The following is a 26,105-nucleotide window of genomic DNA, read 5'->3' as shown; positions in this document are numbered from 1 at the left end:
CTGTGCTAGGGAACACATTTCGGTGGGAACAAAAGTTCCCCCAACTTGCATGTATTTGCAATGCTAATTTCTCCAGGTTGTATTGGGGAAACCGTAAATCCGTAAACCAATTAAAACGCGGCAGTTAGGGCGTTTAGATAGCGCTTTATATTTTACAGCTATTCAATTGCTTATCTCAGGAAAAATAACATTTTATTATCTTTGATACAAGCATAGGAAAATTTACCAATTGATGCAAACATCTTTCCGATCTATTTAGAAATGTTCGAGTTATAAGCATTCGAAATATTACAATTGTTCCTGCATGTTCTGTGTTTAGGTTTTCATTTTACCCCGCATATATTCCGGTTAGACGTAGTCCCACATCATAAAAAAATATTTTCAAAGTAGCAAATTAAACCTGTACATAATTTATTTGAGTTTTCAAAACTACCTTTCGGTTTGCGGTGCGATCATTGTTTAATAAATTATTTAATATCAAAGATGATTTTTTCATTTAAACAAGAATATCTCTGTTTGGAAGAGTGCTACATGAACGTTATAAGAACTAAATGAAATCTGGTTGGTATGGTTATTGAATTTGCTATGCGGCTGGTTAAAAAACTGGTTCCTGGTTCTAAAAACTGTTGGTTTAAGCTTTAAAATGATATATACATTCATCTAAATAGAATGTTTCGAATGCTTGTATCGACTTTCAAACGTAGTGAAAAAAGATCTGTATGGTGGGGTACGATTTCGAGTTTGAGTCACTGTAAATATGAATTCCAACCGCATGTCAATCTCACCCACTCTTCGTTAAACCCACAAGTTCCCTTCTAATTTAAATGTATTACTTTACTCTCCACTGAAGCACATTAGGTTGAACCTTATACCATCGCAGCATCGTGTGTCCTGGGCTGCGTTCTTCGGCATGGAATTATTGTGTCTTTGAGAACACTTTTGTCAATTAGAATACAGAATAAGCAGTGACGAATCTTTTCCTCCAGTTTGGTATGAGAGGTCGTTTATTTAAAAAATGGGCACATGCTTCTAACCTTAATCTTTCCAGTTGTGGTAAGGCTAAATACTTTGCTATGAGCGAGAGCGCACCCTCAAGTGGAACGAAATAAGAAAAATAAACTTTTGCAGCGGCCTAATACATCGAAACAGGACTCTCGTGATCCCATGTAGGGAATGTGATATTTCTGTTGTTGCCAGAAGCAATAGGGCTTGCGGATGCAATACAAAACAAAAGAGAAGTGAAAAGTTCCAAACCTATTTGTGCTATAAAATAATTTCATTAAACTTTAAACGTACTTCTACATCTGTTAGAATAGTTTTTGGATCTGGTTCTGCCATACCATCCGGCCGTCCGCCACCTTCGTAATACACTCGGTAACGGCTCGGCTGCATTGGTGGCGCATAATATCGGAGTAAAAAATTAAATTCACTGATTGTTTCGGTCGCCACCGCCACCGATTTCCCCCTAATGCTAGCTCTGGTTCTAATATAACTATTAGTATTCTTAACGCTATTATTACAATTCGAAGTTGTCCCTGTCGCTGCTGCCAATAATGGGTCGCATCTAGCGCTGTCACTCTCGCGTTGTTCAGATGTTGCAATTCTCGTTGTTCGATTGTTTCTTGCGAGGGTTTCTAACTCCAACGATTTCGCAACGCTTCGTTTGAGTTTCCGTTGTTGATGTTTTTTTGGTTGTTCACAAATATTATTGAAGTTGGTGTCGTCATGATGGCCCTCCTCCAGTGGTCATTCATCCCAGAGGCACTGCTGCTTCTCCCGTACGTAGTACGAGTATTGATGGCACTTGCGGCAAGTTTTGATGCCACAGCGGTAGCTGGAACTACCGCCCACACCGTTCAGCAGCGGATTGCTGTCCGGTTTACCCTTGCAGTACTTTAGTCCGCAGGGGTACCACCCGATGCACATCTCCAGCGTGCAGATGCAGGGGGCCCAAATGGCGGACACATCGCTGCAGCGCGACGGTGGACTAGCGGTCGTCACCGACGGGAACGGTTTGACCACCGATTCCAGTATCGATATCGAGGAACCTGGTGGGAGAAATAAGACGAAATGGAATAAATTTGTTTAAGTTATATTTTACAGATGATGGTTTCGTGGGAAAAATGAAAGTGAAATCAACAGTTTGGGCCAAACTCAAAATTAGAAATTAGGAAATTGGGTTAAGTTAAAAGCAAAAAATAAGTGAACATAAGAATTACGCGTGATACCATACATAAAACATGAACTCGAGAAAAGGAGCTGTAAAATTTTCAAATTCAAATCGAAATGAAATGTTAGAAAACGAATCGGGACAACACATAAAAGATAAAAAGAACCACCAATAAAACAGAGAAATAATAAAATGTTGCAAAAAAAGTAAGAAATGTAAGAAATGTAGAAAGTGGAAACAATGTGAGGAAACTGAATTGTAAAACATGTGGAAATGTGAAACATGTAAAACGTGTAAAAAGATTAAAAAATGTAAAAGATGTAAACATGTATATAAAATCAAAAATGGAAAAAAATGTAAAAACTTTCGAAAGTTTTTTTATTTTGATTTTTTTGTAGTATGTAGAAAATGTAAAACAAATAATGTGAAAATGTAAAGAATGTGAAGAATGTAAAAAAATTAATTTGGTTTTTATTTTTTTCAAATTTCTCAAAGTAAAATAGTAACAAAAGTAGCGGAAAAATAGAAAGCACGTAAAACATGTAAAAAATTAAAAGATTTAGAAGCATGCAAAAAATGTAAAAAAAAATAAAAACGTAAACAATATATAAAAAACAAGAAGATGCAAAAAGAAAAAAGAAAAAGAAAGAAGATGCAAAAAATGTTATAAATGTTAAAAATGGACAAAACCGTAGAAAAGTTCAAAAAAAGTGAAATATGTAAAAAGTGTAAAAAAATGTACAAAAAAAATTCAAAAAATGTGAAAAAAAAAAAAAAAATGTGAAAATGTAAGTGTAAAAAAAATCCAAATTTTTTCCACATTTTTCACAGTAAAAAAATTAAAAAAATGTAAAGAAATCGAAATTGTAAAACATGTAAAAAATTTTAGAAATTCTAACATGTAAAAGCATGTAAAAATGTACAAAACCGTAAAGAAGCTTTGAATTTAATTTAATTTGAAATTTAAAAACGTAAAAATTTAAAAAATAAATTACAAAAATGCACAAGAACGTAACAAATGTAAAAACGTGTTAAAACCCTAAAAAAGTAACTTGCGTAAAAAATCAAATCAAATAAAACAAATAAAAGTAGAAATTTTAAATGAAGGAAAAATGTAAAAAAGAAAAAAATGTGAAAATGTAAAAACAAGTTAAGCCAGTAAAAAAGGAACGAATATGAAGAGATTGAAATTATAAAACATGAAAAAAGAGAGAAATTAATAAATAAAAAAAAGTAAAAATGTACAAAACGTGAAAAAGTGAAGAAAAAAAATTAGATGTGTGAAAAATGTAAAAGGAATGTAAGGAGTATAAAAAATGTGAAAAAAGTAACAAAAATGAAGAAATAGAAATTGTAAAACATTCAAAAATGTAGGAGTGGTAGAAAATGTGAAAAAAAAGTACAAAAACGTGAAATAGTAAGAAATATAATATAATTAAATATAATGAAATAGTATGAAATATATGAGTATACGTGAAAAATGTAAAAACGTAAAAATCTAAAAATGTAAAAATGAAATATGTAAAAATGTAAAAATGTAAAAATGTAAAAATGTAAAAATGTAGAAATGTAAAATGTAGAAATGTAAAAATGTAAAAATGTAAAAATGTAAAAATGTAGAAATGTAAAAATGTAAAAATGTAAAAATGAAAAAATGTAAAAATGTAAAAATGTAAAAATCTAAAAATGTACAAATGTAAAAATGAAAAAATGTAGAAATGTAAAAATGTAAAAATGTAAAAATGTAAAAATGTAAAAATGTAAAAATGTAAAAATGTAAAAATGTAAAAATGTAAAAATGTAAAAATGTAAAAATGTAAAAATGTAAAAATGTAAAAATGTAAAAATGTAAAAATGTAAAAATGTAAAAATGTAAAAATGTAAAAATGTAAAAATGTAAAAATGTAAAAATGTAAAAATGTAAAAATGTAAAAATGTAAAAATGTAAAAATGTAAAAATGTAAAAATGTAAAAATGTAAAAATGTAAAAATGTAAAAATGTAAAAATGTAAAAATGTAAAAATGTAAAAATGTAAAAATGTAAAAATGTAAAAATGTAAAAATGTAAAAATGTAAAAATGTAAAAATGTAAAAATGTAAAAATGTAAAAATGAAATATGTAAAAATGTAAAAATGTAAAAATGTAAAAATGTAGAAATGTAAAAATGTAGAAATGTAAAAATGTAAAAATGTAAAAATGTAAAAATGTAGAAATGTAAAAATGTAAAAATGTAAAAATGTAAAAATGTAAAAATGTAAAAATGAAAAAATGTAAAAATGTAAAAATGTAAAAATCTAAAAATGTACAAATGTAAAAATGTAAAAATGTAGAAATGTAAAAATGTAAAAATGTAAAAATGTAAAAATGTAAAAATGTAAAAATGTAAAAATGTAAAAATGTAAAAATGTAAAAATGTAAAAATGTAAAAATGTAAAAATGTAAAAATGTAAAAATGTAAAAATGTAAAAATGTAAAAATGTAAAAATGTAAAAATGTAAAAATGTAAAAATGTAAAAATGTAAAAATGTAAAAATGTAAAAATGTAAAAACGTAAAAATGTAAAAATGTAAAAATGTAAAATGTAAAAATGTAAAAATGTAAAAATGTAAATATGTAAAAATGTAAAAATGTAAAAATGTAAAAATGTAAAAATGTAAAAATGTAAAAATGTAAAAATGTAAAAATGTAAAAATGTAAAAATGTAAAAATGTAAAAATGTAAAAATGTAAAAATGTAAAAATGTAAAAATGTAAAAATGTAAAAATGTAAAAATGTAAAAATGTAAAAATGTAAAAATGTAAAAATGTAAAAATGTAAAAATGTAAAAATGTAAAAATGTAAAAATGTAAAAATGTAAAAATGTAAAAATGTAAAAATGTAAAAATGTAAAAATGTAAAAATATAAAAATGTAAATATGTTAAAATGTAAAAATGTAAAAATGTAAAAATGTAAAAATGTAAAAATGTAAAAATGTAAAAATGTAAAAATGTAAAAATGTAAAAATGTAAAAATGTAAAAATGTAAAAATGTAAAAATGTAAAAATGTAAAAATGTAAAAATGTAAAAATGTAAAAATGTAAAAATGTAAAAATGTAAAAATTAAAAAATGTAAAAATGTAAAAATGTAAAAATGTAAAAATGTAAAAATCTAAAAATGTACAAATGTAAAAATGTAAAAATGTAGAAATGTAAAAATGTAAAAATGTCAAAATGTCAAAATGTAAAAATGTAAAAATGTAAAAATGTAAAAATGTAAAAATGTAAAAATGTAAAAATGTAAAAATGTAAAAATGTAAAAATGTAAAAATGTCAAAATGTCAAAACGTAAAAATGTAAAAATGTAAAACTGTAAAAATGTAAAAATGTAAAAATGTAAAAATATAAAAATGTGATAAAGATGGAAAAATTAATGAGTTTTAAAAAAATCTAAATTGAATTAAATTAAAAAATTGCAACTTCAGAATCGTGAAAAATTCTAAATTTCAAAATTCAAACATTCAAAACTTCAGAAACTCAAAAATTCAAAAATTCAAATATTCAAATATTATAAAATTCAAAAATTCAAGAATTCAAAAATTCAAAAATTCAAAATTTCAAAAGATCGAAAATTCAAACATTCTAAAATTCAAAAATTCAATAATTCAAAAATTCAAAAATTCAAAAATTCAAAAATTCAAAAATTCAAAAATTCAAAAATTCAAAAATTTAGGGAGATATCGAGTTATGGAGAGTTTGTTGCGATACTCAGGCTATAATCTCTAAGAAGACCATTCCATCTATTTCCAAACGGTTACTCCAGAATGTTTTTACATGATAATGTGTCGAAAAAAAGCCACGAAGGTGCGTCAATGTTTGTCTCAAAATCGCGTATGTTTCCTAAATCATCCACCGTTATCAGCTGTCATCCTGTGTCCTTTCTCTTGTGTGATATACATAAAAACTAGACTGGTTGGACTGTTTTACGGTTAAAAATTTAAACTTTTTTCAATAGCTTAATGATTGCTTCTAGGCTTCTCTCATCCGACTAACGCCCCCGTTTAGACAATAGTCACTCTAGGCAATTCGAAACACTGTCCAGAAATATGAGCGCAAATGTCAGAGCTGCCTTGTTCAAACACAACGCACTCGCTTCAGCAGTCGTATGTTCTGATTCAGCCTCTATTCGAATTTCCGTTTATCATGCTTCGTGCACTCTCACATACACGTTATTTCCCGCGGTCTTTTCGAACAGAAGCTCGTCGGACAGTGCGATCCGTGCCACCCACAAAAGCAGCACCACTTTCCCGATAAAGCTAGTTTTCCCAATGGCCATTTTGTTGCATTGATATCCCCTGGACCGTATTATAAACCTCGGCACTACTACGCTGCGTGTTTCTCTGAACAACCACCAACCACTGTGTCTTATAGGTAGCTTGATTTAACTGCAAGAACCGAGTGGTGTCTGCCGTAGCCAACAGTACGTGTGCTCTCGGTCCGTTGTTCCACCACCCAATGGTCCAGCAAATACCAAACTTTACATTCTGACATCCTCCAGGTTAGGTGGTTTCACGTTTTCGTGAGAGCTAGCAGTTCGACTCGCTCCACCGCTGTCGAACTTAAAACGGTCATAATTTATTTATTTAATAGTCGCAATTCATGAAATTTATTGATTTCATGTTTCTCGGTGTTACGAGGGCGCTGCCGATGGGGTGGCTACCTGAGCAGATTGGGTGCCAAGGATCGTTTGTTACGCTTCTTTTCATGGGTCAGGTTTCGACCAATTTCATGAGTAAACTTTCCTTGAATAATTTCATCAGATTCCGATGCAAAATTATTGTATATCAACCGGTTCAATTTAAGAGACACACAAAACAAAATGATAACACAATCGAACCGTAAACTAAATTATATCAATTTTGCGTTCCCCTGTATCACGATGACATCTAAATGCTATCCCCTGGCCAATTCAATCGAGCTTGCAGCAAATAGTTTCTATGTGATTCTCTTCAACAACTTCTCCTTGGCCGCAAGCATCCACCATCGCAGCAGCATGACGGAAACAGCACGAGATAAGGGACAAAAATATTACCCGGGGAGTTCATTTTCCACAATATCAAGCAATTCCAGTTCTTTATGAACTAAATAAAATCCATTCCGTTATTGCTGGAAGTATTTTTGCGACGGAACATCCACCGAAATAGTTGCCCCTCGTCATTGTGGCCAACAAACACCCACAAGAATACGGCACACTGAGCGCATACAGGCATGAAGAAAAGAGCTGACATGTAAGGCTACATGGACAGTTTTATATCGAATTGTTCCGGCAGCAAGTCCAATCATATCATGGTCAATTCCTAGAAGTTGGAGCGGTTTTAGGGTATCCTTTATCGTTTTCCGAGGATGTACGATTTGTTAAGCGAGAAGCGAAATGATGAGATATTTACGTTTTTTTCCCCCACTTTTTCGATTAAAGGGTGTGTCACATCGAATTGCATCACGGAAAAAACGCTGTAGAAATTTAATTTTTAGGAATTATATCTTCAGCTTTCGCTTATAATCAGATAAGAGTGTATAGATCACGTTGGCCATGCTTCACTGTAAATTTTTCGTAAATTTGGAAAAATGTCGTCGAACGAAAAAGAGCGTCGTGAATTAATTCTGTGCACTCATTTCGAGAATCCGGAGTTGTCACATCGGGACATCGGTAAGATGCTGGGAATCGTCCAATCCACGGTCAGCAGAGTACTAAAACGATACTTCGAGAACCTAACCATCGAACGGAAGGTGAAGAACGGCAAAAATGGATGCTCCGTCAGTGAAAAAGATCACAAGCGCGTAGTTAAGCAGTTTAGACGTGATCCGAGAAGTTCGGTCCGGGATGTCGCCAATAAGCTGAATTTGTCAAGTTCATTCGTCCAGCGGATCAAGCAGCGGGAGGGCCTGCGTACATACAAGGTTCAGAAGGCTCCTAACCGCGACGAAAGGCAAAACATGGTGGGGAAGACGCGAGCCCGGAAGCTGTACACCGAAATGCTGACGAAGCCGCATTGCCTGGTAATGGACGACGAAACCTACGTCAAAGCGGACTATCGTCAGCTGCCGGGCCTGTTGTTCTTCTCCGCAGAGGACAAATTCAGCGTTCCGGAGGAGATTCGCAAGCAGAAACTATCCAAGTTTGCCAAAAAGTACATGGTGTGGCAAGCGATCTGCTCTTGCGGAAAGCGGAGCGCCCCCTTCGTGATGACCGGCACGGTAAACGGGCAGGTTTACCTTAAGGTGTGCCTACAGAAGCGCTTACTACCACTATTGAAGCAGCACGAAGACCCGACCATCTTCTGGCCGGATCTCGCTTCGTGCCACTATTCAAAGGACGTGTTGGAGTGGTACGAAGCCAACGGGGTCACCTTCGTGCCAAAGGGAATGAACCCGCCCAACGCGCCGGAGCTTCGCCCAGTAGAAAAATATTGGGCGATTATGAAGCAGGCCCTCCGGAAGAACCCAAGAGTTGTCAAATCGGAGGCGGACTTCAAGAGAAAATGGATTTCTGTTAAAAAAAAAACTACAACCTGACGTTGTACAGAACCTTATGGACGGGGTAAAGAGGAAGGTGCGAGCATACGGGCTTGGGCTCGAAGTATTGATAAAAAGAAAATGCCAAAAGTTGTTTAATAGTTTTTATTTTACTGTCTAAAATTCAAAAGGATCGGTCTACTGTGCGAATTTCTACAGCGTTTTTTCCGTGATGCAATTTGATGTGACACACCCTTTAGCTGAAATTGATGGGTGAAAATGTTCTTATCGTTCCTTTCGCTATGGAATCTCATTTGCCCTATTTTTTCGGTGAAGACTATGTGAAACAAGGGACATCATTGACAAAAAACAGAAAGTGGGTTATATCTATGGTGTAACCGCAATGGTGACGTAGGACTATCGTTGATTCAGTGATCCTTTGTTTGAAGTTGAATCTGAATCCATTCTGAATGAATGAATAAATGAATATTTGGGGGACTTCGAAAACGAGAGCGTTTTATGCATCCAATATTGGATACGAAATTATCCTACTGATGGGGAAGAATAATCTTCTGAAGCTATCCTGTTAATTGCGATTGATTGAAAAATCACAAAACCAAATGTATTTGGTCACAGTGTTACATGGATAGAAAACATTCAAATGAACTCTTTCACATGAATGTATTTTTAAATTCCCAGAGGAACTGGCAGATTATTTTCAGTAACGATTAGATATTTCCACATTTTCCTCGATACTGGAAGCCATCCAGTGGTTAATGCTAATTCGATAACCACCTGTTAATAGCACTTGATTGAAAAATATTTGGTCACAGTGTTACATGGATAGAAAACATTCAAATAAACTCTTTCACATGAATGTAATTTTAAATTCCCAGAGGAACTGGCAGATTATTTTCAGTAACGATTAGATATTTGCACATTTTCCTCGATACTGAAAGCTCACCAGTGGTTAATGATAACTGGATAAACATCTGTTAATAGCACTTGATTCAAACATATTTGGTCACAGTGTTACATGGATAGAAAACATCAAAATAAACTCTTTCAAATGAATGTAATTTTAAATTCCCAGAGGAACTGGCAGATTATTTTCCGGATCTTTCTCGATGCTGAATGGCATCCAAACGGAAAGAATTCCGTGCGTGTATGTGTGTGTGTAGCGGCTGCTTCGATGGTCACCTTCTCTTCTCCTGAAGGATCGGCTTCTCTGTGCTCCCTCACAGTTTCAAACAAACTGCTTGCGTTTCAGGGCAGATCTCGATCCTTCGCCGTCCAGCATCCTCAGCAACGATGTTGTCTTGTCGATGTCCTCACGAAAAATGAATGCGTCTCAGGTAAGGTAAGGTATTGTATTATAGAGACTTTAAACTTTTGCAGTTCATACGTCTCTAGCCTTGAGAAAGGCCCTTTGAAAACTCTAATCTACTCCAGCGCTACCACCTCCACCCTCTTGCCTTGAGAAAGGCACTCGATCCCTCGCCGTCCAGCTCGTCCAGCAACGATGTTGTCCAGTCGGTGTCCACACAAAGAAATGAATGCGTCTCACCACCAGAATATCGCTTAAGTATGCTTTTTGTGCGTGATTGAATCGAGAGAAGGGGTGGTTTACTATGGCAATTTGGAAGGCAAACTAGAGGGGAATGAACTCTCTGAGCTCGGAACTTTCGGCGACTGAGCAATAATCGATTGCGAGCGCATACAATATTGGATACGGAAATATCCTACTGATGGGGAAGAATAATCTTCAGAAGCTATCCTGTTAATTGCGATTGATTGAAAAATCACAAAACCAAATGTATTTGATCACAGTGTTACATGGATAGAAAACATTAAAATAAACTCTTTCACATGAATGTATTTTTAAATTCCCAGAGGAACTGGCAGATTATTTTCAGTAACGTTTAGATATTTCCACATTTTCCTCGATACTGGAAGCCCACCAGTGGTTTATGCTAACTCGACAACCACCTGTTAATAGCACTTGATTGAAACATATTTGGTCACAGTGTTACATGGATAGAAAACATTCAAATAAACTCTTTCACATTCGCTAAGATCAAATGCATAGATTTTCGGGCTAGGTTGCATCGAAAACCTATATATTCCAAACGAAAATTAAAATGACAGTTCCAGGCAACCATTGAATATGAGAAAATGAACTTTTGTCCTTCAATATGTTTTGATGTTTATTTTTTCCACCCAGTGTCATTTTCATCTTGATTATCGGAAACGTCAGAACTGAATTTCGTTTCAGCCAAATGAATATCAGCTGTTGTTAACTTCTAACCTGAGGCTGCTGTGTGCGGTTGGGTTTTGTAGTTGCCGGATGCCGTAATCGGAAACACCTTATGAAATTCCCGATGTCGCAAATGACTTGACGGTAGCTAAAACCACTCGTTGTATCCATTCTGCATATGCCGTTGCTACAGTCTCGCCAAATAAGATTTATTTTGAACTTAAATTCACTGCCTATTCGAAAAACGAACCAGCATAGAAATGTTTCTTTTTCCACCTGCCAAATTTGGTTTCATTTGCTTGATTAGTTCTCGATTAGTTCTATGCAGAAATTTGTGTTTTATTTGTACGGGAGAAAATAAAACACATGCCTTAGAGATGGCCTTAGAGAGGGGGAGGGGTATCAAATTATCATGAAAACCTTCCCCGGTCCCAAAAACCCCTACATACCAACTTTCATGTCGGTCGGTTCAGTATAAGAATAAGAATCAGATAGACAGACAGATAGACAGAAATCCATTTATATATATATATATATATATATATATATATATATATATATATATATATATATATATATATATATATATATATATATATATATATATATATATATAAGTTACAAAAGGATCACCCACAATACTTATCGAGCATCCCGATATCAACAACAAAACAACAACAAGCGATCGGCAATAAAGTAAATTTTCAGTCGTCATCGACCCTCCAATTCGTTCAGTGGCTTACGTTATTATTCCGAAATTCCGAAATTCATTTAATTTGTGTCCTAGAACCTATTAGCTAATGTAGGCAATTTCACCGTCGGTGCTGATTACGCCGTATTCGCTGACTATATATCCGCAAACATAGTTTACGCGCTAACTCCATCATGGCAGCTTGTCTAATTGAGTCAGGGGCAAAACACAGATTACGACTTTCTTACTGAAGTTCGAATTCCCGACACCGACGCAAAGTCCAATAATGGAATTGAACGAAGAAAATAGCGGGCACACAACATGACATCGATTTCTAATCCCATTCATAATTGATGAGACAAACTTTTCTCTCAGGTTCGTGGGTTTCGTAACAGTGTGTGGGTAAAACACGTCTCCCTGTTCTGTTTGTTTTGGAAACGCGCCGCATCTGGAACACCGAAGCTCCGAAATGGGTTCCTTCAACTGTGCGAATTAGAGCACTGCTCCACGTCAGTACCAATTGAGCCCCCCAAGAGTGGTAGTTCCTTTGACAGTCGCGCTGTACCACCCATCTCTCTCTAGCAGGCTTATTGGAGCCATGATCATTCAACCCTCATCACGTTTGTTTTGCCAGGAAGTCAAATTTTTGTGACTCATAGCGTGAGTCCGAGGGATCCAAAGAAAGTTGGAACATTATGCTTCGGAAGAATTGCAGTACAGAAATGTAGAAAATACCGAATGTGACGCTAAGTGCTTGCAAACATCATGAAATTGAAACCAAAATGAGCAAGTAACGCTCCACCGTTTCGGATAAGCCTCGGAGAGAATGGAAACAAAACAAAACAATTACCTGATTAACATCGTTCCCTGCGATGGGGAAGGAGTAGTTTTCAACTGTTAGAGGCAAAAAACGCGAACCTTGGCTGGGAAAGTTTTGCGGCAGATGAAATATGCAGGAGATAGTGGAACGAAAATTCCACAAAACAGCGAGGCGGCCGTAAATATCCACCGAGGTTATAAATGGAAAACTAGGAAGACGAATCGTGCCCGTTTGGTTGAAATGAAGGTTGGTGAATTTGCCAATGAAGTTCGAGGGTGGTGGGAATGGGTAACGACCACAGGATGGATGACTGACGAGACTCGTTGTACGGTGTATTTGCACAAATTGGCTTGATGCAACTTGACACAAAGTAAAATGTACATTGTATGAATAATGTAAGTTGGATAGATTGAAGGTTCCGATCCTCGTTTTGGTTACCCAAAATCGTTATATCGCTAAATACTTTTTAGACTCATTGTAAAAATAGCTCCGGGAACATAGCTCGACCGCCGTGAATAGAAAGCATATAACTCCGTGATCAATAATAACATGTTATTCCCAATCACTCTTCAAGTTATTTAAAAATCAAGTTGAAAAAAAAATGTTTTCTGTTGGTTTGCATTGAAACAGTTTTGAGGATTCCAACATGTAACACACAATGTGTACACACGCGTCTCTAACTTTTTCTCCATCAATTCCATCAAGAAGGGTCTATCAAAAAACAACTACGTCTACATTGTCCATGTTTGTATTGGCGACATAAGCGACAAAATGAATAAAATCGATTTTAGCTACGTAATATGTCTGCTATAAAAAATGCCTCGAACGTTACGGCGATTATGTAGAAAAATAGAAAATAAAACGTAGATTACGAAAATCACCTTGTTTTTTGTCCTAACTTTATTTTTCCGCGATTTCTGAGGCACTGAAACTTATTTTTTGAACGACCCTCGTATAAGAGCAGCGTCTCAATGATTTCTTATATTCATCAATTAGAGAACGTTAAGTAATCGAACACTATCATGAATATCGTGTTTTGAATCTACAGAGAATTTGATTCAAGTGTAGATATTACGAATAGCACAAAATATCTCCAAATACACCTCTAAATAATGTCCGATTGAGCTAAAATTTCGCACAGTTCTTTTTTTTTTGGACAAATAAACAAAATGTACATGGTCGGTTTTTTAAATTCGATAATTTCCGTACCTTCATTGCCTCTCAGGCTAAGTGCCAAAAGGTCGATTTTCGGCCAATAATTTTTTTCGAGATGACACCAGATCTCGACGTTTCGTGCATTTTTAAGTCATTTGGCATCGAAAAAAAATTTCGATTTTCCAAATTTCCTTTACTCCCAACTTGGAAGATTTTCGAGGATCAAAAAATCAAAACTATGAGCGCTTTGAGGCACCCCTAAATCATGTCCGATCGAGCTGAAACTTTGCACAGATCATTTTTTTGGGCCAATAAACAAAATGTGCATGGTCGGTTCTTGAAATTCGACGATGAAATTTTTCTCATACATCCATTGCCACCCTAATGTACATGTTCTCAGATTTTCGTGAAAAGTGGAGGTTTTGTTCCTTTTTACAAAATATTAAACACGTATTTTTTCATTTTTTCGTTAGGGTGATCATCTCGATTTCAGGATCTTCTTCGAAAATTCATGACTTTTGAACTACTGAACCAATTCAGATGATCGACATATCAAGTTAAATTACTTAGTCTTTTTTGGAAAAATATTACGCTTGCCAAAAATTTGGGTTTGTTTTCGTTATTATTTTTTTTATCCCTTTTATTTATTTTAGGCTCATTAGTATTTTAGCTGAAACAGAGCCGAATTTTAATCGTGTACATGTCACATGTTTATCATATCTATAATTAGCACATTACACAGTTGCCATTTTTCGGCGTTTAGAGTATTCCCTTCTATAACCATTGCATATGGTACACATTTACACAGTAGCCATTTAGGCGAGTTTTCCTTCTGTTCTTCCATTATCCAGTTAGACCGGACAGCGGAGACAGTTAATTGATCATTGTTGAGTTATTTATAGAACAGCAGCCCGATGTGTCTTGCAGAGCAGAGCAGTTGTATGGATGAATCGATCTTATTTCGACCGTGGATCGATCTCCATCGCAGATGATTGTTGCGTGGACGTAGTTATTCTGTAACAACACAAAGATGGTCAATGAGGGTCCTGAGTTTTGAACTCACGATCGCTCGCTTACTAAGCGAACGCGCAACCAATATGGCTACGGAGACCCACTTCGTTATTATTGATTGTATTTATAATTTGTTGTTTTGATGCCCTTGGACTAGAAGGCACTATATTTTTTCATATTATTTTTCGAAAGCTGAGTATTTTTCCCATAACATACCCAAAAATTGAACAAATGCAATCCAAAACTACAAAAACAAAATTCAAAATTTTTGCAAGTTTAATATTTGTTAAAAAAAGATGAAAGAGGAAAGAAAGAGCTAATTGACATTTATTTGATATGTCGATTATCTGGATTGTTTCATTAGTTCAAAAGTTATGAGTTGTTGAAAAAAAAACATTTTTGAGAAAAAGTGAGAAAATCGATTTTTCGGACCACTCTCAATCGAAAGACTTTTTCCCTACATCACGTTATGTGTTCTTTTATCAAAGTAATATTGCAGAAAGCATCACATATTTTCGCATTTTATTATGATTTTTTTCATTGAAATAGAGAACACTCCCATACTTGCTCAAAATTGATTTTTTTTTTCACAAAAAAGTTGGATAAAATTTGGTAGCAAATAAATTAAGCTATCATTTGATACCAAACATTACCATATGATTATTTGCCAAAGCCATGAAAAAATATCAAAGTTGCTGCTCTATTTTTTGAACGCTCGGTTTGATACGGGTTAAGAAAGCTGGATGGAGCGAGACTAAAACGAAAACTGGTGAAATCTGTTTTAAACTCGTGCTTGATCCTAGGGTGGAGCTTATATTATTAGTTCTTTTCTTTTTGTTTCTGTACAACCTCTGCACCGAGCATACTTTGCGCAAGCGATTCCACACCATCGATCCGCGCGGTAGCGGAGCAGCAACTGAAAAAGTCGAAACTGGTTGCTACTTTGAAAAAATTGGCAACCAAAATTACAGTTTTTATTATCATATGTAGTCTCACATTTCGATTGGCCCGATCTGTGGTTTTCGAATGGTACCGACCTAAAGGAGCATACAGAGTAACAGCGGGATAAGGTTTTCCCAACATAGACCACGAAACCAAGGAGTTTCGGGAAATCGAAATTGCAAGTACATGCAAGCTGCAAGTACTTTTGTACTCGCTTGCGTTTTCGCAAACCGGTATGGGTTTCCGCAACACGGACTTCTTGGTTTTGTGAGGAATTGTTACAAGTAAATATATCCAATTCAATTGAATTCGTAAATTGTTTCGTTTAATCAATAATTTTATCAATACAAACAAATGATTACTAATCCAACGGTAGTCATTCGGCAACCTTACGGATGTATCATAGATATAACCCACTCATTTTATTTAGAAAAATCGTAGTTTGAAGCTTTTTGATTAAAATTTGGTGTTCGACAAAGTCGTTGGAAAGTCAATGTAAAATAACATGTAACACATATATATATTGTTGAAAAATTTGGGTAGGAAATTGAATTTAATAATAAAACCTTTTCATAGCCTTCTAAGATTCAGACGCAGTTAAAATTGATCATATAACAATGAAAATTGTGTGCGGGTGACTGAAGTTGTGAAAGATTGAAAAAATATAGTTGGGTCAAAATTGGGTGTTCTTCAGTTAATTTGGTTCAGTTGTATTGTAACATTCAAGCGCCATAAACAAACTTTCAAAGTACAGTAGAACCCCGATTGTCCACGGAATAGACTGGCAAGATCAACGCGGATTACGAAAATCGCGGATAACGCAAAAATATCTAAAATGCAGAGTAAACGCAGAGATAAAGATATTTCGGCATGAAAACTATGCTTTATCAATACATAAATCTTTACTATTCATCTGTTAAGGGGGTATTCTAGTCTAGAAATCTGAAAAAATCGAATTTTTTTTTTACCATATTTCTGTAGTTTAGGCATTCAAGAATATACTCTAGAAAGGACTTATCGAAAATCCTATTATTTACCTAGTTAGAGCCATCTTAGTGATGTGGTATCTAACCTGTTACGGCCATCACAATGAACTTCAAACGCGTTTCTCTCGGAACTAGTTTTTTTCTAACTGGCGTACACGATATCTCAAGTTCTACTGAACCGATTTATGTCAAATTTATATGAAAATAATCTGCATACATCTCTCTATCGCATGAACCAATAAAAAATTATAACTTTTTAATTTTACTATTTTTAAAAAATCGGTAAACGCAAAAAAAAACCTTTTAAACAGCATTTTTGTTTTCAAACGGCCGCCATTTTGTTAAAACCCATGTTTTTGACTTGTCCGAGGTTCATGTCATAGCGACATCTTTACTGATTCAGAATCTGTTCGATTTTTTTGTTTCAGATAACCAGAAGGACTGGAATCGTGTACGCCATGGCACAACTTTTTTTTGAACACCCTCACTTCACCAGCATGTAACTATTCTAATTATGAATATTTTTTTTCCGTCCTATTTTTGTTTTATTGTTGAAAGATAGATAAACGAATAATGATATAATGGATAGTAAAAATATTCTTTGTTTTATTTTTACGGAGTTCGAAAAAACGTCCGAAATTCGTGTCTCTACACTAGAATACCCCCTTAAGTCGTGTAAACAAGTGGTCTTGTTTTGTGTTATCAATACCTTCAAACATTCACGTTTTCTTACTATGAGCAAAGTCATGGGTTCAATCGCAGAACTGTTCATTGATTGATCTTCTATTCGTCCCCGTTGAATTTACTTTTTAATATACACTTCCTATTATTTCTAACAAAACGCATCATTATAATATCAGATTATTTTCAGACACAATTCTCGTTCAAGATTTTTCGACCACATGTAAATAACATGTTTCTCTGTTACATGGAATAAATGTTTTATACAGAAAATATGATAGAAGGAAGACAGCCCTAAATCGGACAATTCCTTGCCCGAGTTCTGATCTTAATAACACATCTGGCGATCCTTTTTTTGTATAGATATAAGAAGATATAGGAGTACGTTTCATCACATTAACCCTTTGCGGTCGCATTAAATTTGGGTATGGGTATCGTACTGGTCGGAATTATTTTTCCTTGAAAAAGCAGTGATAAATACAAGATTATGAAAAATAAACATTGTTTTAATTTTTTTCTAAACTATGTATATGTGTTAACTTTACAATGTGTTTTTATATAAAAATCATATTTTATAATTCGTCTTCGTGTGAAATTGTTCGAGTTTATCAGAAATTTGCGTTTTAGAAGAACAAAGATTTTGTCGCTTGAGACTCTTTTGCGATTATTCAAATAATATGAAACACTTATGCAAACAGTAGTTCTGATACTTATGAACAATCTTTTTCTTTTCCACAATGGCTAAATTCTGCTGTTATGATTTATGTCCCACATTCCTATGCAATCAACAGACTGTGCGTTGTCTTGTGTGGGTGACCACTTTGTTTGATACTGAATACCGTTATCTATTACTCATAGAAGAACCGTATTGATCCGTGAACAGGTTCACTAGACATCAAGCTTCGTTTAGGAAAAGCATAAACTGATACTTGGTTGAGTAAAATATAAGATTAGCATGGTTTCTTGCTATGGTGGCTGAGAGCAGACAAACTACCAGAACGGTAAAAAAGGTATGGTGGCTGAGAGCAGACAAACGACCACAAAGAGTTAAACTCCCTTTCCAGTTCGAACATAGATCAATTTCGCTAGCGCAACATCAAATGGACTGACAGCACTTGTCACTATGTAATTGTAGAACATATGGGAATTTAATTTTCCGAATTTTCCCTTTTTCCTTCAGAGTTTTCCGAAAATTTTCAATTGTCATGTTTGGTTGGAAGGTTTTTGGTTGAAATATGTGTAATATTTTTATGGGACCCCCTCTCCATTCCAGAGGAGGGAGGGGTGTCATACCATTATATAAACATTTATCATACCCAAAAACCTCACATCCCAAATTGTGCTTGATTAGCTCACTAGTTATGCAGAATTTTGTGTTTCATTTGTATGACAGCCCACCCTTAGAGAGCGGGAGGAGTATCAAACCACCATAGAAATATTTATTGCACCCCAAAACCTCAATATGCCTAATTTTGTTCCATTTGCTTGAATAATTCTCAAGTAATTCAGAAATTTGTTTTTCATTTATATGGCAGCCCCCCCTTAGAGAGGGGGGTGGAGAGTCTAACTATCATAGAAACATTTATTGCAACCTAAAACCTCAATATGCCAAATTTGGTTACGTTTGCTTGATTAATTATCGAGTAATAAAGAAATTTGTGTTTCATTTCTATGGCAGCCCCCCTTAGAGAAGAGGGAGGAATATCTAACTACCCTAAAAACATTTATTGCACCCTAAAATCTCGACATGCCAAATTTGGTGTAATTTGCTTGAATAATTCTCGAGTAATGCAGAAATTTGTGTTTCATTTGTTTGGCAGTGGAGAGTCTAACCATCATAGAAATATTTATTGCACCCCAGAACCTCCACATGCCAAATTTGGTTTCATTTGCTTGGTTATGTCGCGGGTAATGCAGAAATTTGTGTTTCATTTGTATGGCAGCGCCCTACCAACCCCCCTCCCCCCCCTTAGAGAGGGGGGCAGAGAGTCTAACCATCATAGAAACATTTATTGCACCCTAAAACCTACACATGCAAAATTTTGTTTCATTTGCTTGATTAATTCTCGAGTTATGCAGAAATTTGTGTTTCATTTGTATGGCAGCCCCCCCTTAGAGAGGGGGGTGGAGAGTCTAACCATCATAGAAACATTTACTGCACCCTGAAACCTCCATATGCTTAATTTGGTTCCATATGCTTGATTAGTTCTTTAGTTATGCTGAAATTTGTGTTCCATTTGTATGGCAGCCTCCCCTCAGAGAGGGGGAAGGAGAGTCTAACAACAATAGAAACATTTATTGCACCCCAAAACCTCAATATGCCTAATTTTGTTCCATTTGCTTGAATAATTCTCGAGTAATGCAGAAATTTGTTTTTCATTTGTATGGCAGAACCAAACCCTGCAGAGAACAGGACTCTTGATCTTGTCCTCGTAAACGACATCGTGCTACCTGGTTACCAGATTAGCGAATCCATTGAATCGCTCTCTAGGATTGATCCTCGTCATCCTCCATTCGAGCTAATCGTTGCATATCCAACGGATGTAACATACGAAACAGAACGTAACGATCCTGGTTTCGATTTCAAACGGGCCAATTTTGAGCATTTATGTGCAGCATTACTCGTGGTCGACTGGAATACTCTGGACACGATTCAAGATACCGATAGAGCAGTTGGATTCTTCTCCAACGCTGTGCTTCAGGCGGGCGATTACAGCACACGTTCCTTTGAAGTCTCCTCCGTGTAAACCGCCATGGTCAAACAACCGTTTACGCTTGCTGAAACGTCGTCGATCTGCTACTCTACGTTCCTACTGCAGTCAACGTTCTCAACACTCGAAGCTGCAGTTCAATCGGACCAGTAATGAGTACAGGAGATACAATGGATTTTTGTATGCCAGATACAAGATTCGTATTGAGGAGAGCCTACGTGTGAATCCAAAACGGTTCTGGTCGTTCGTCAACTCAAAGCGAAATGAAAACGGTCTCCCGACATCAATGTATCTTGACGAACTTTCTGCTGACTCGATCAGTGGAAAATGCGAACTATTTGCACGACAGTTCAAACGCGCTTTCAACGGTTATACAGCTCAACCTGAACAGGTGAGATTATCTGTCCAGGATGCTCCTCGGGATGTATATAGCGTTGAAATGTTCGAAATATCTGAACAGGATGTAGTCAAAGCAATTCAAGTGCTTAAATTCTCGTATGCTCCAGGCCCGGATGGAATTTCACCTGCAGTGTTGAAGAAATGCAGTTCTGCACTGGCCTCTCCGCTGACGAAACTTTTTAATCGATCACTGCAGCGACGTGTGTTTCCCTCGAGCTGGAAAAAATCGTACCTATTCCCCATCCACAAGAAAGGAGATAAACGAGATGCCAAAAATTATCGCGGCATTACTTCTCTTTGCGCCTGCTCGAAGCTGTTTGAGATCATTATAAATGAATCGCTTTTTGCTAGTTGCAAGCAGTACATCTCAACGAATCAGCATGGTTTCTACCCACAAAGATCCGTGAGCACCAATCTAGTTGAGTTCTCATCGCGTTGTATTTGCGCCATGGATGCTGGTAACCAAGTGGATGCCGTCTACTTGGACTTGAAGGCAGCTTTTGACCGGGTTGATCATCAAATCCTTCTCGAAAAACTAGCGAAATGTGGCGTAGCCCTTGGTTTTGTCGAGTGGTTCGGGTCATACCTGAAGAATCGAGCTTTGTGTGTGAGAATAGGGTCACATGAATCCGAGTCGTTCACAAACATATCTGGAGTGCCTCAGTGGAGCAATTTAGGCCCCTTACTTTTCGCATTGTTTATAAACGACGTGTCCTTCATCCTGCCACGTGGAACGAGACTCTTCTATGCTGATGATTCTAAGGTCTACGTTATTGTCGAAGACATAAATGATTGTCATCATCTTCAAAGCTTGCTGAACATTTTTGAGGCGTGGTGTGTACGAAATTGTATGACGTTGAGCGTCGAGAAATGCCAAGTTATATCGTTCACCAGAAAGCGGAATCCCATCAATTTCTCCTACATGTTATCCGACAAAGCCATCGAGCGGGTTCAACATGTTCACGACTTGGGTGTAATGCTTGACAAGGAGTTCACTTTCATCTACCACTACAACGACATCATCTCCAGGGCAAACAAGCAGCTCGGTTTTGTTCTGAGGGTCACCAATGGATTTAAGGACCCGCTTAGCTTGAAATCTCTATACTGTGCGCTGGTTCGTTCTATCCTGGAATTTGCTTCTGTTGTATGGTGCCCTTTCCCCAACATTTGGAAAGCGCGCATTGAATCTGTACAAAGAAAGTTCGTACGTCGTGCTTTGAGGAATCTTCCATGGCGGAATCCAAGGGAATTGCCTCCTTACGAGGAACGCTGTAACCTGCTGCGAATTGATACTCTGGAAAACAGGCGATCTGCAGCACAAGCCATGTTTGTTGCGAAGCTGCTGAGGAACGAGATTGACTCCCCTTTCTTGCTAGCTAATCTAAACATGTATGCTCCAGAACGCACCCTACGTCATCGTGATTTCCTTAGGCTCGATTTCCGGAATAGTTTGTATGGCCAGCATGATCCGTTGGAGTTTATGTCTGCTACATTCAATAGGATTTTTCACATCTTCGACTTTAATCTCGCTAGCAATGCGCTTCGGATTAGAATCAATGATTATTTCAGAATAAGTTGACATTCGCAATGCGTGTATTTGATACTGACTTGATTAGGTCCATTAAGACAATTTGATGTCAGATGGATTAAATAAAATAAAAGAAAAGAAAAGAAAAGAAACGAAACGTAAATACGCAATAGATGTAAGAATAGAATTGAAGATATGTTGAAATCATCAACATTGTCACACTCTACTTATATCCCCTCCTCTTCCCGAAGAGAATATGTCACCCTACTAGACTCGAGCCGACCGCGAGTAATCGATTTCGTATCCTATTCACCATGGAATTAAGCAACATTGTTTTCAATTATTATTTTAAAAAATTGAGTTGAGAGTTTAAAGTCTGCTTCATTTAATATTGGAACAAACTCTTTTGCTCATTGTGGCGCTCCTAGTGGACGGATTTGGAAACTTTTTTCACCCACGTGTCGGGAAATTCATTACCTTTCACCATGTATTTATGTCATAACACCAAACGATAGCATTTTGTAAACAACCGCCATGGAAGCTGAACGGAGAGATAAAATTGTGCACAGTTTTCTTGAAAATCCATTGTTGTCGGCATCTAAGCTAGCTAAACAGCTTAAAATGCCCAGAAATACCGTATGGCGTGTTATCAAGCAGTACAAGGAAACATTGACGAAGGCTCGGAAGCCGCATTCGAAGCGTCGGAGTGAAACTGTCGACCGGAAACTGCGTGGGAAAGTCATCAAGGCCGTCAAGAGGAATCCCAATCTCTCAGACCGCGATTTGGCCAATAAGTTCCAGGCCGCTCACAGTACGGTGCGACGAATTCGTCTCCGGGAAGGAATAAGGTCATTCCGAGCCAGAAAACAGCCAAATCGGACGCTGAAGCAGAACAATGTGGCCAGAATCCGTGCTCGAAAGCTGTACGACCAAGTGCTGACCAAGTTCGACGGATGTATTCTGATGGACGATGAGACCTACGTGAAGGCGGACTTTGGGCAAATCCCAGGTCCAAAAATTTATTTGGCGACGGCTCGGGGGGATGTACCTGCAAAATTTAAGTTCGTGTTTGCGGATAAATTCGCCCGCAAGTACATGATTTGGCAGGGGATATGCAGTTGTGGACAGAAAACCAAAGTCTTTCTCACTGACAAGACAATGACATCAGAAGTCTACAAAAAAGAGTGCCTACAGAAACGGATTCTGCCGTTTATTCGTGCCCACGACCGTCCAGTAATGTTTTGGCCGGACCTCGCAAGCTGCCATTACAGCAAAACGGTTATGGAATGGTACGCAACGAACGGGGTCAGCGTAATACCGAAGGACCTCAACCCCCCAAACTGCCCCCAGTTCCGGCCGATAGAGAAATACTGGGCAATCACGAAGCGGAGGCTTAAGCCAAAGGGAAAACTTGTTAGGAACATGACTCAAATGAAGAACTGGTGGAATCAAATCGCCAAAACGGTGGACGAAAAGGGTGTGCGCCGCCTAATGTGCCGTATTACGGGAAAAGTACGAGAATTTCTTCGAAACAGCAATGAATATTTTTTAAATTTTTTTTTTATGAAAGAGTAAAGAAAATGCTACATTTGTATGAAAAACAAATTATGAATTCGTTAATAAATGACTGAACTACACGCAATTGTTTGTGTTCCAATATTAAATTAAGCAGACTTTAGCTCCTTGAAACCTGAAAAAAAACCTGAAATTCTTCTGAAAAAAGAAATACTGAGTACTTCTACAGGAAAACATTTCGTATAATAACAACTTCTTCATAAATTACTATATAATACTAAAGCTATAAATAGGCTATAATATTATCTTTGACTTCAGAGAATACACTATATCGCTATCTTGACATGAAACAAAAATAGAATCATTTGCAATTTTTTCGAAGCAAGGCATGGAATAGTTGTTATTAGAAAAACCTTTTCCCGATAAAAGAGCGCAACTTTCAATGTATGAATGACTCGTTGGTTATGGTATGCAGTATTGCCACATTTTCATCTGTACCGGGAGGGTTAAAAATATTTCCATCTATACATTTCCTTTAAAAAATCTGTACCGAAAATATATACTATTCAAATGTTTTTTGAATTGAAAAATCTGATTTAGTAGCATAAAAAGTATTCATTTGTCGTCAATGGCTTCAAATTACTCTTCTGTTTGACTATGTTTATATGTATTCTTGTTAACTTAGGCTGCATAGTATCAGTTTTTACAAATTTGGAGCTACTTACGCAGTTGTTAAAATGTTTAGGACTTGATATTGCATTCATCTTGTCGTTGGTGAGTCGGTCTATATATATATATAACTTTGTTGTGGTTATAATCAAAAAATCGTTCGACGGTTGCCGAGAAGTGAGACATAGTGAGAATAATCAAAACAAGACATCGAAGCGCCAAAAATGCGAGCGAGCATTCAATAGCTATTTCACTTTTAAGGCAAGTATTCGATTTACAGCTCTTGCAAATCCCAAATCGTAGAAACCTAGAATTGCTTCAAATACTTTATTGATGTTTGTTAGATTGTAGAAGTTCATACAAATAGGATATCCTATATAGGATTGAACATTAGAGTAACCTTGAGAGACGAATCATTGAAATCGAATCTCTTTCTCATTTGCTTGATCAACAAATTGTTACCCACGTGTTACCAATTTAATATTTAAAAAATATTTAAAAAATCCAATTTAATATTGTAAAAAATCTGAAATTCAAACAATTTCTTTATTATCGTTCTTCGACGAGAGTTTTGAGTTCTAACAGTTTTAGAATTGAAAATTTTGGTAAAATTTAAGAAAACAATTTATATACTTTGAAAATGAAAATGAAAATATTTTCCAAGAAATAGGGCATGATTTGATTTACGGATTTAATGCGGACAATTCCAAATAGGTTGCCAAAGTCACAAGAGAAGATAAGCAGGATAGTTTTCGTCGTGTTTCGAAGTTATGAACTGATTTTTCTTTTGAAGAAATGTGAAATAACTGAATACTCCATGAAACGAAATGACAAACATTGAAATGTTTCTATCAAATAAAGTAAAAAAAGGGTCCCATTCAGTAAAGTTTGCTTTGGCTGTTACCTGAAACATTGCTTCGCTGAAAAGTTAGTGTGGATTTGTAAATTCTTCGCGCAGAAGAATATCTATAAAATATACAAAATACGTTGGAAAGTTTGAGTCATTGAGTTATCAACATGAATAAATTGCTTTCACACATTCACCAATATTCAATGTGGTACATTTCCCTACGTTCTTCCACTTCCAATAGAGTTTCAACATTGTTATACATAAGCAACATAAACTTTTTTTCACCGTTACTCAAACCCCTAAGAGCCGTGCAGCCCTGCTGTGGCTGTATTCGCAGCGTAAGTAAAATTTATTCGAGCCCATGTCCTACTTCCTAATCCAATGGCAACACCTTGAGCCGCACTTAATCCAATAACGTATCGCTTTTTTCTGCGGGCAAAATGTGCTGATCCATCGCTGTCGCTGTTAATTTCAGTCACCTTTTGCCTCATCCGTAATCTAAGCCCCGGGAAACATAATGGCACAATCTCGCCAATCTGTAATACAAGGCACGTGAGCTTTTCGCCGCCGCCGCCCTCGCCATCGCCCTCGTGTACTTTATATCCACACCTCTCCGCCCCTACTCTCGGATAAAATAAAACAGATAAAACTTTCGCTGATTCAACAGATCTAGAGCAACAAAAGAATGTGGCCGCTCAAACGGATAGCATAGCGACGACGCAATGCCGCGCCGGACGTGTTTTGGATACATTTTCCTCATCAAACAATTTTTGTTACCTTGGCAAACAAGTATGGGTGAAGGATGGGTGCAGGGAAGGGATGAGAAGCTCAACTTGTCTTACCTGGCAGCTCGGCCCACGCTCTGAGATCGACATCCCGAGCGTACGTTGATTCCTGGGCCTCTGAACACAGTGGTGCTATGTGGCGGGAAATGGGCGCCGCTCGGTCCAACAGCACCCAGCCCGTCATCGTGTAGTTTTCCTTGCCCTTGTCCTCCTCCGGCGTCCGGATGGTGCTGGGATTTTTCTGCCGACGGTAATGGATCGAGTGATTAGATTAATGCGTACAATTACTTATGTATGAAGGTAAATTCCTGTCGAGAAGTTTGGCCACTGCTCGATTGAATTACGGTGGAGTGCTTCTTTACTTCAACATCTTAAGATAGCGCAAGGGAGGGGGTGGACAAATATCAGAATATTGAATTATTGCAGGACTTTCAATGAAAAGGA

General features: G+C 36.3%; 1 protein-coding gene across 1 annotated transcript in view; it reads right to left on the bottom strand.

The window, feature by feature from the left end:
* Positions 1-1,073: 1,073 nt before the first annotated feature.
* The window catches only part of LOC129779377 (out at first protein), a 177,257-nt gene continuing 152,225 nt past the window's right edge, over positions 1,074-26,105 (bottom strand). The window contains exons 4-5 of the mRNA XM_055786808.1: positions 25,719-25,902; positions 1,074-2,048 (exon numbers count right to left, since the gene is read on the bottom strand). Coding sequence (XP_055642783.1) covers positions 1,747-2,048; positions 25,719-25,902 — 486 coding nt within the window. The 3' untranslated portion in view covers positions 1,074-1,746. The remainder of the gene's footprint in view (positions 2,049-25,718; positions 25,903-26,105) is intronic.

Source organism: Toxorhynchites rutilus, chromosome 3 (genome assembly GCF_029784135.1).
Source record: "Toxorhynchites rutilus septentrionalis strain SRP chromosome 3, ASM2978413v1, whole genome shotgun sequence".
Classification (NCBI taxonomy): domain Eukaryota; kingdom Metazoa; phylum Arthropoda; class Insecta; order Diptera; family Culicidae; genus Toxorhynchites; species Toxorhynchites rutilus.
This window is presented reverse-complemented; position numbering and strand designations above follow the sequence as displayed.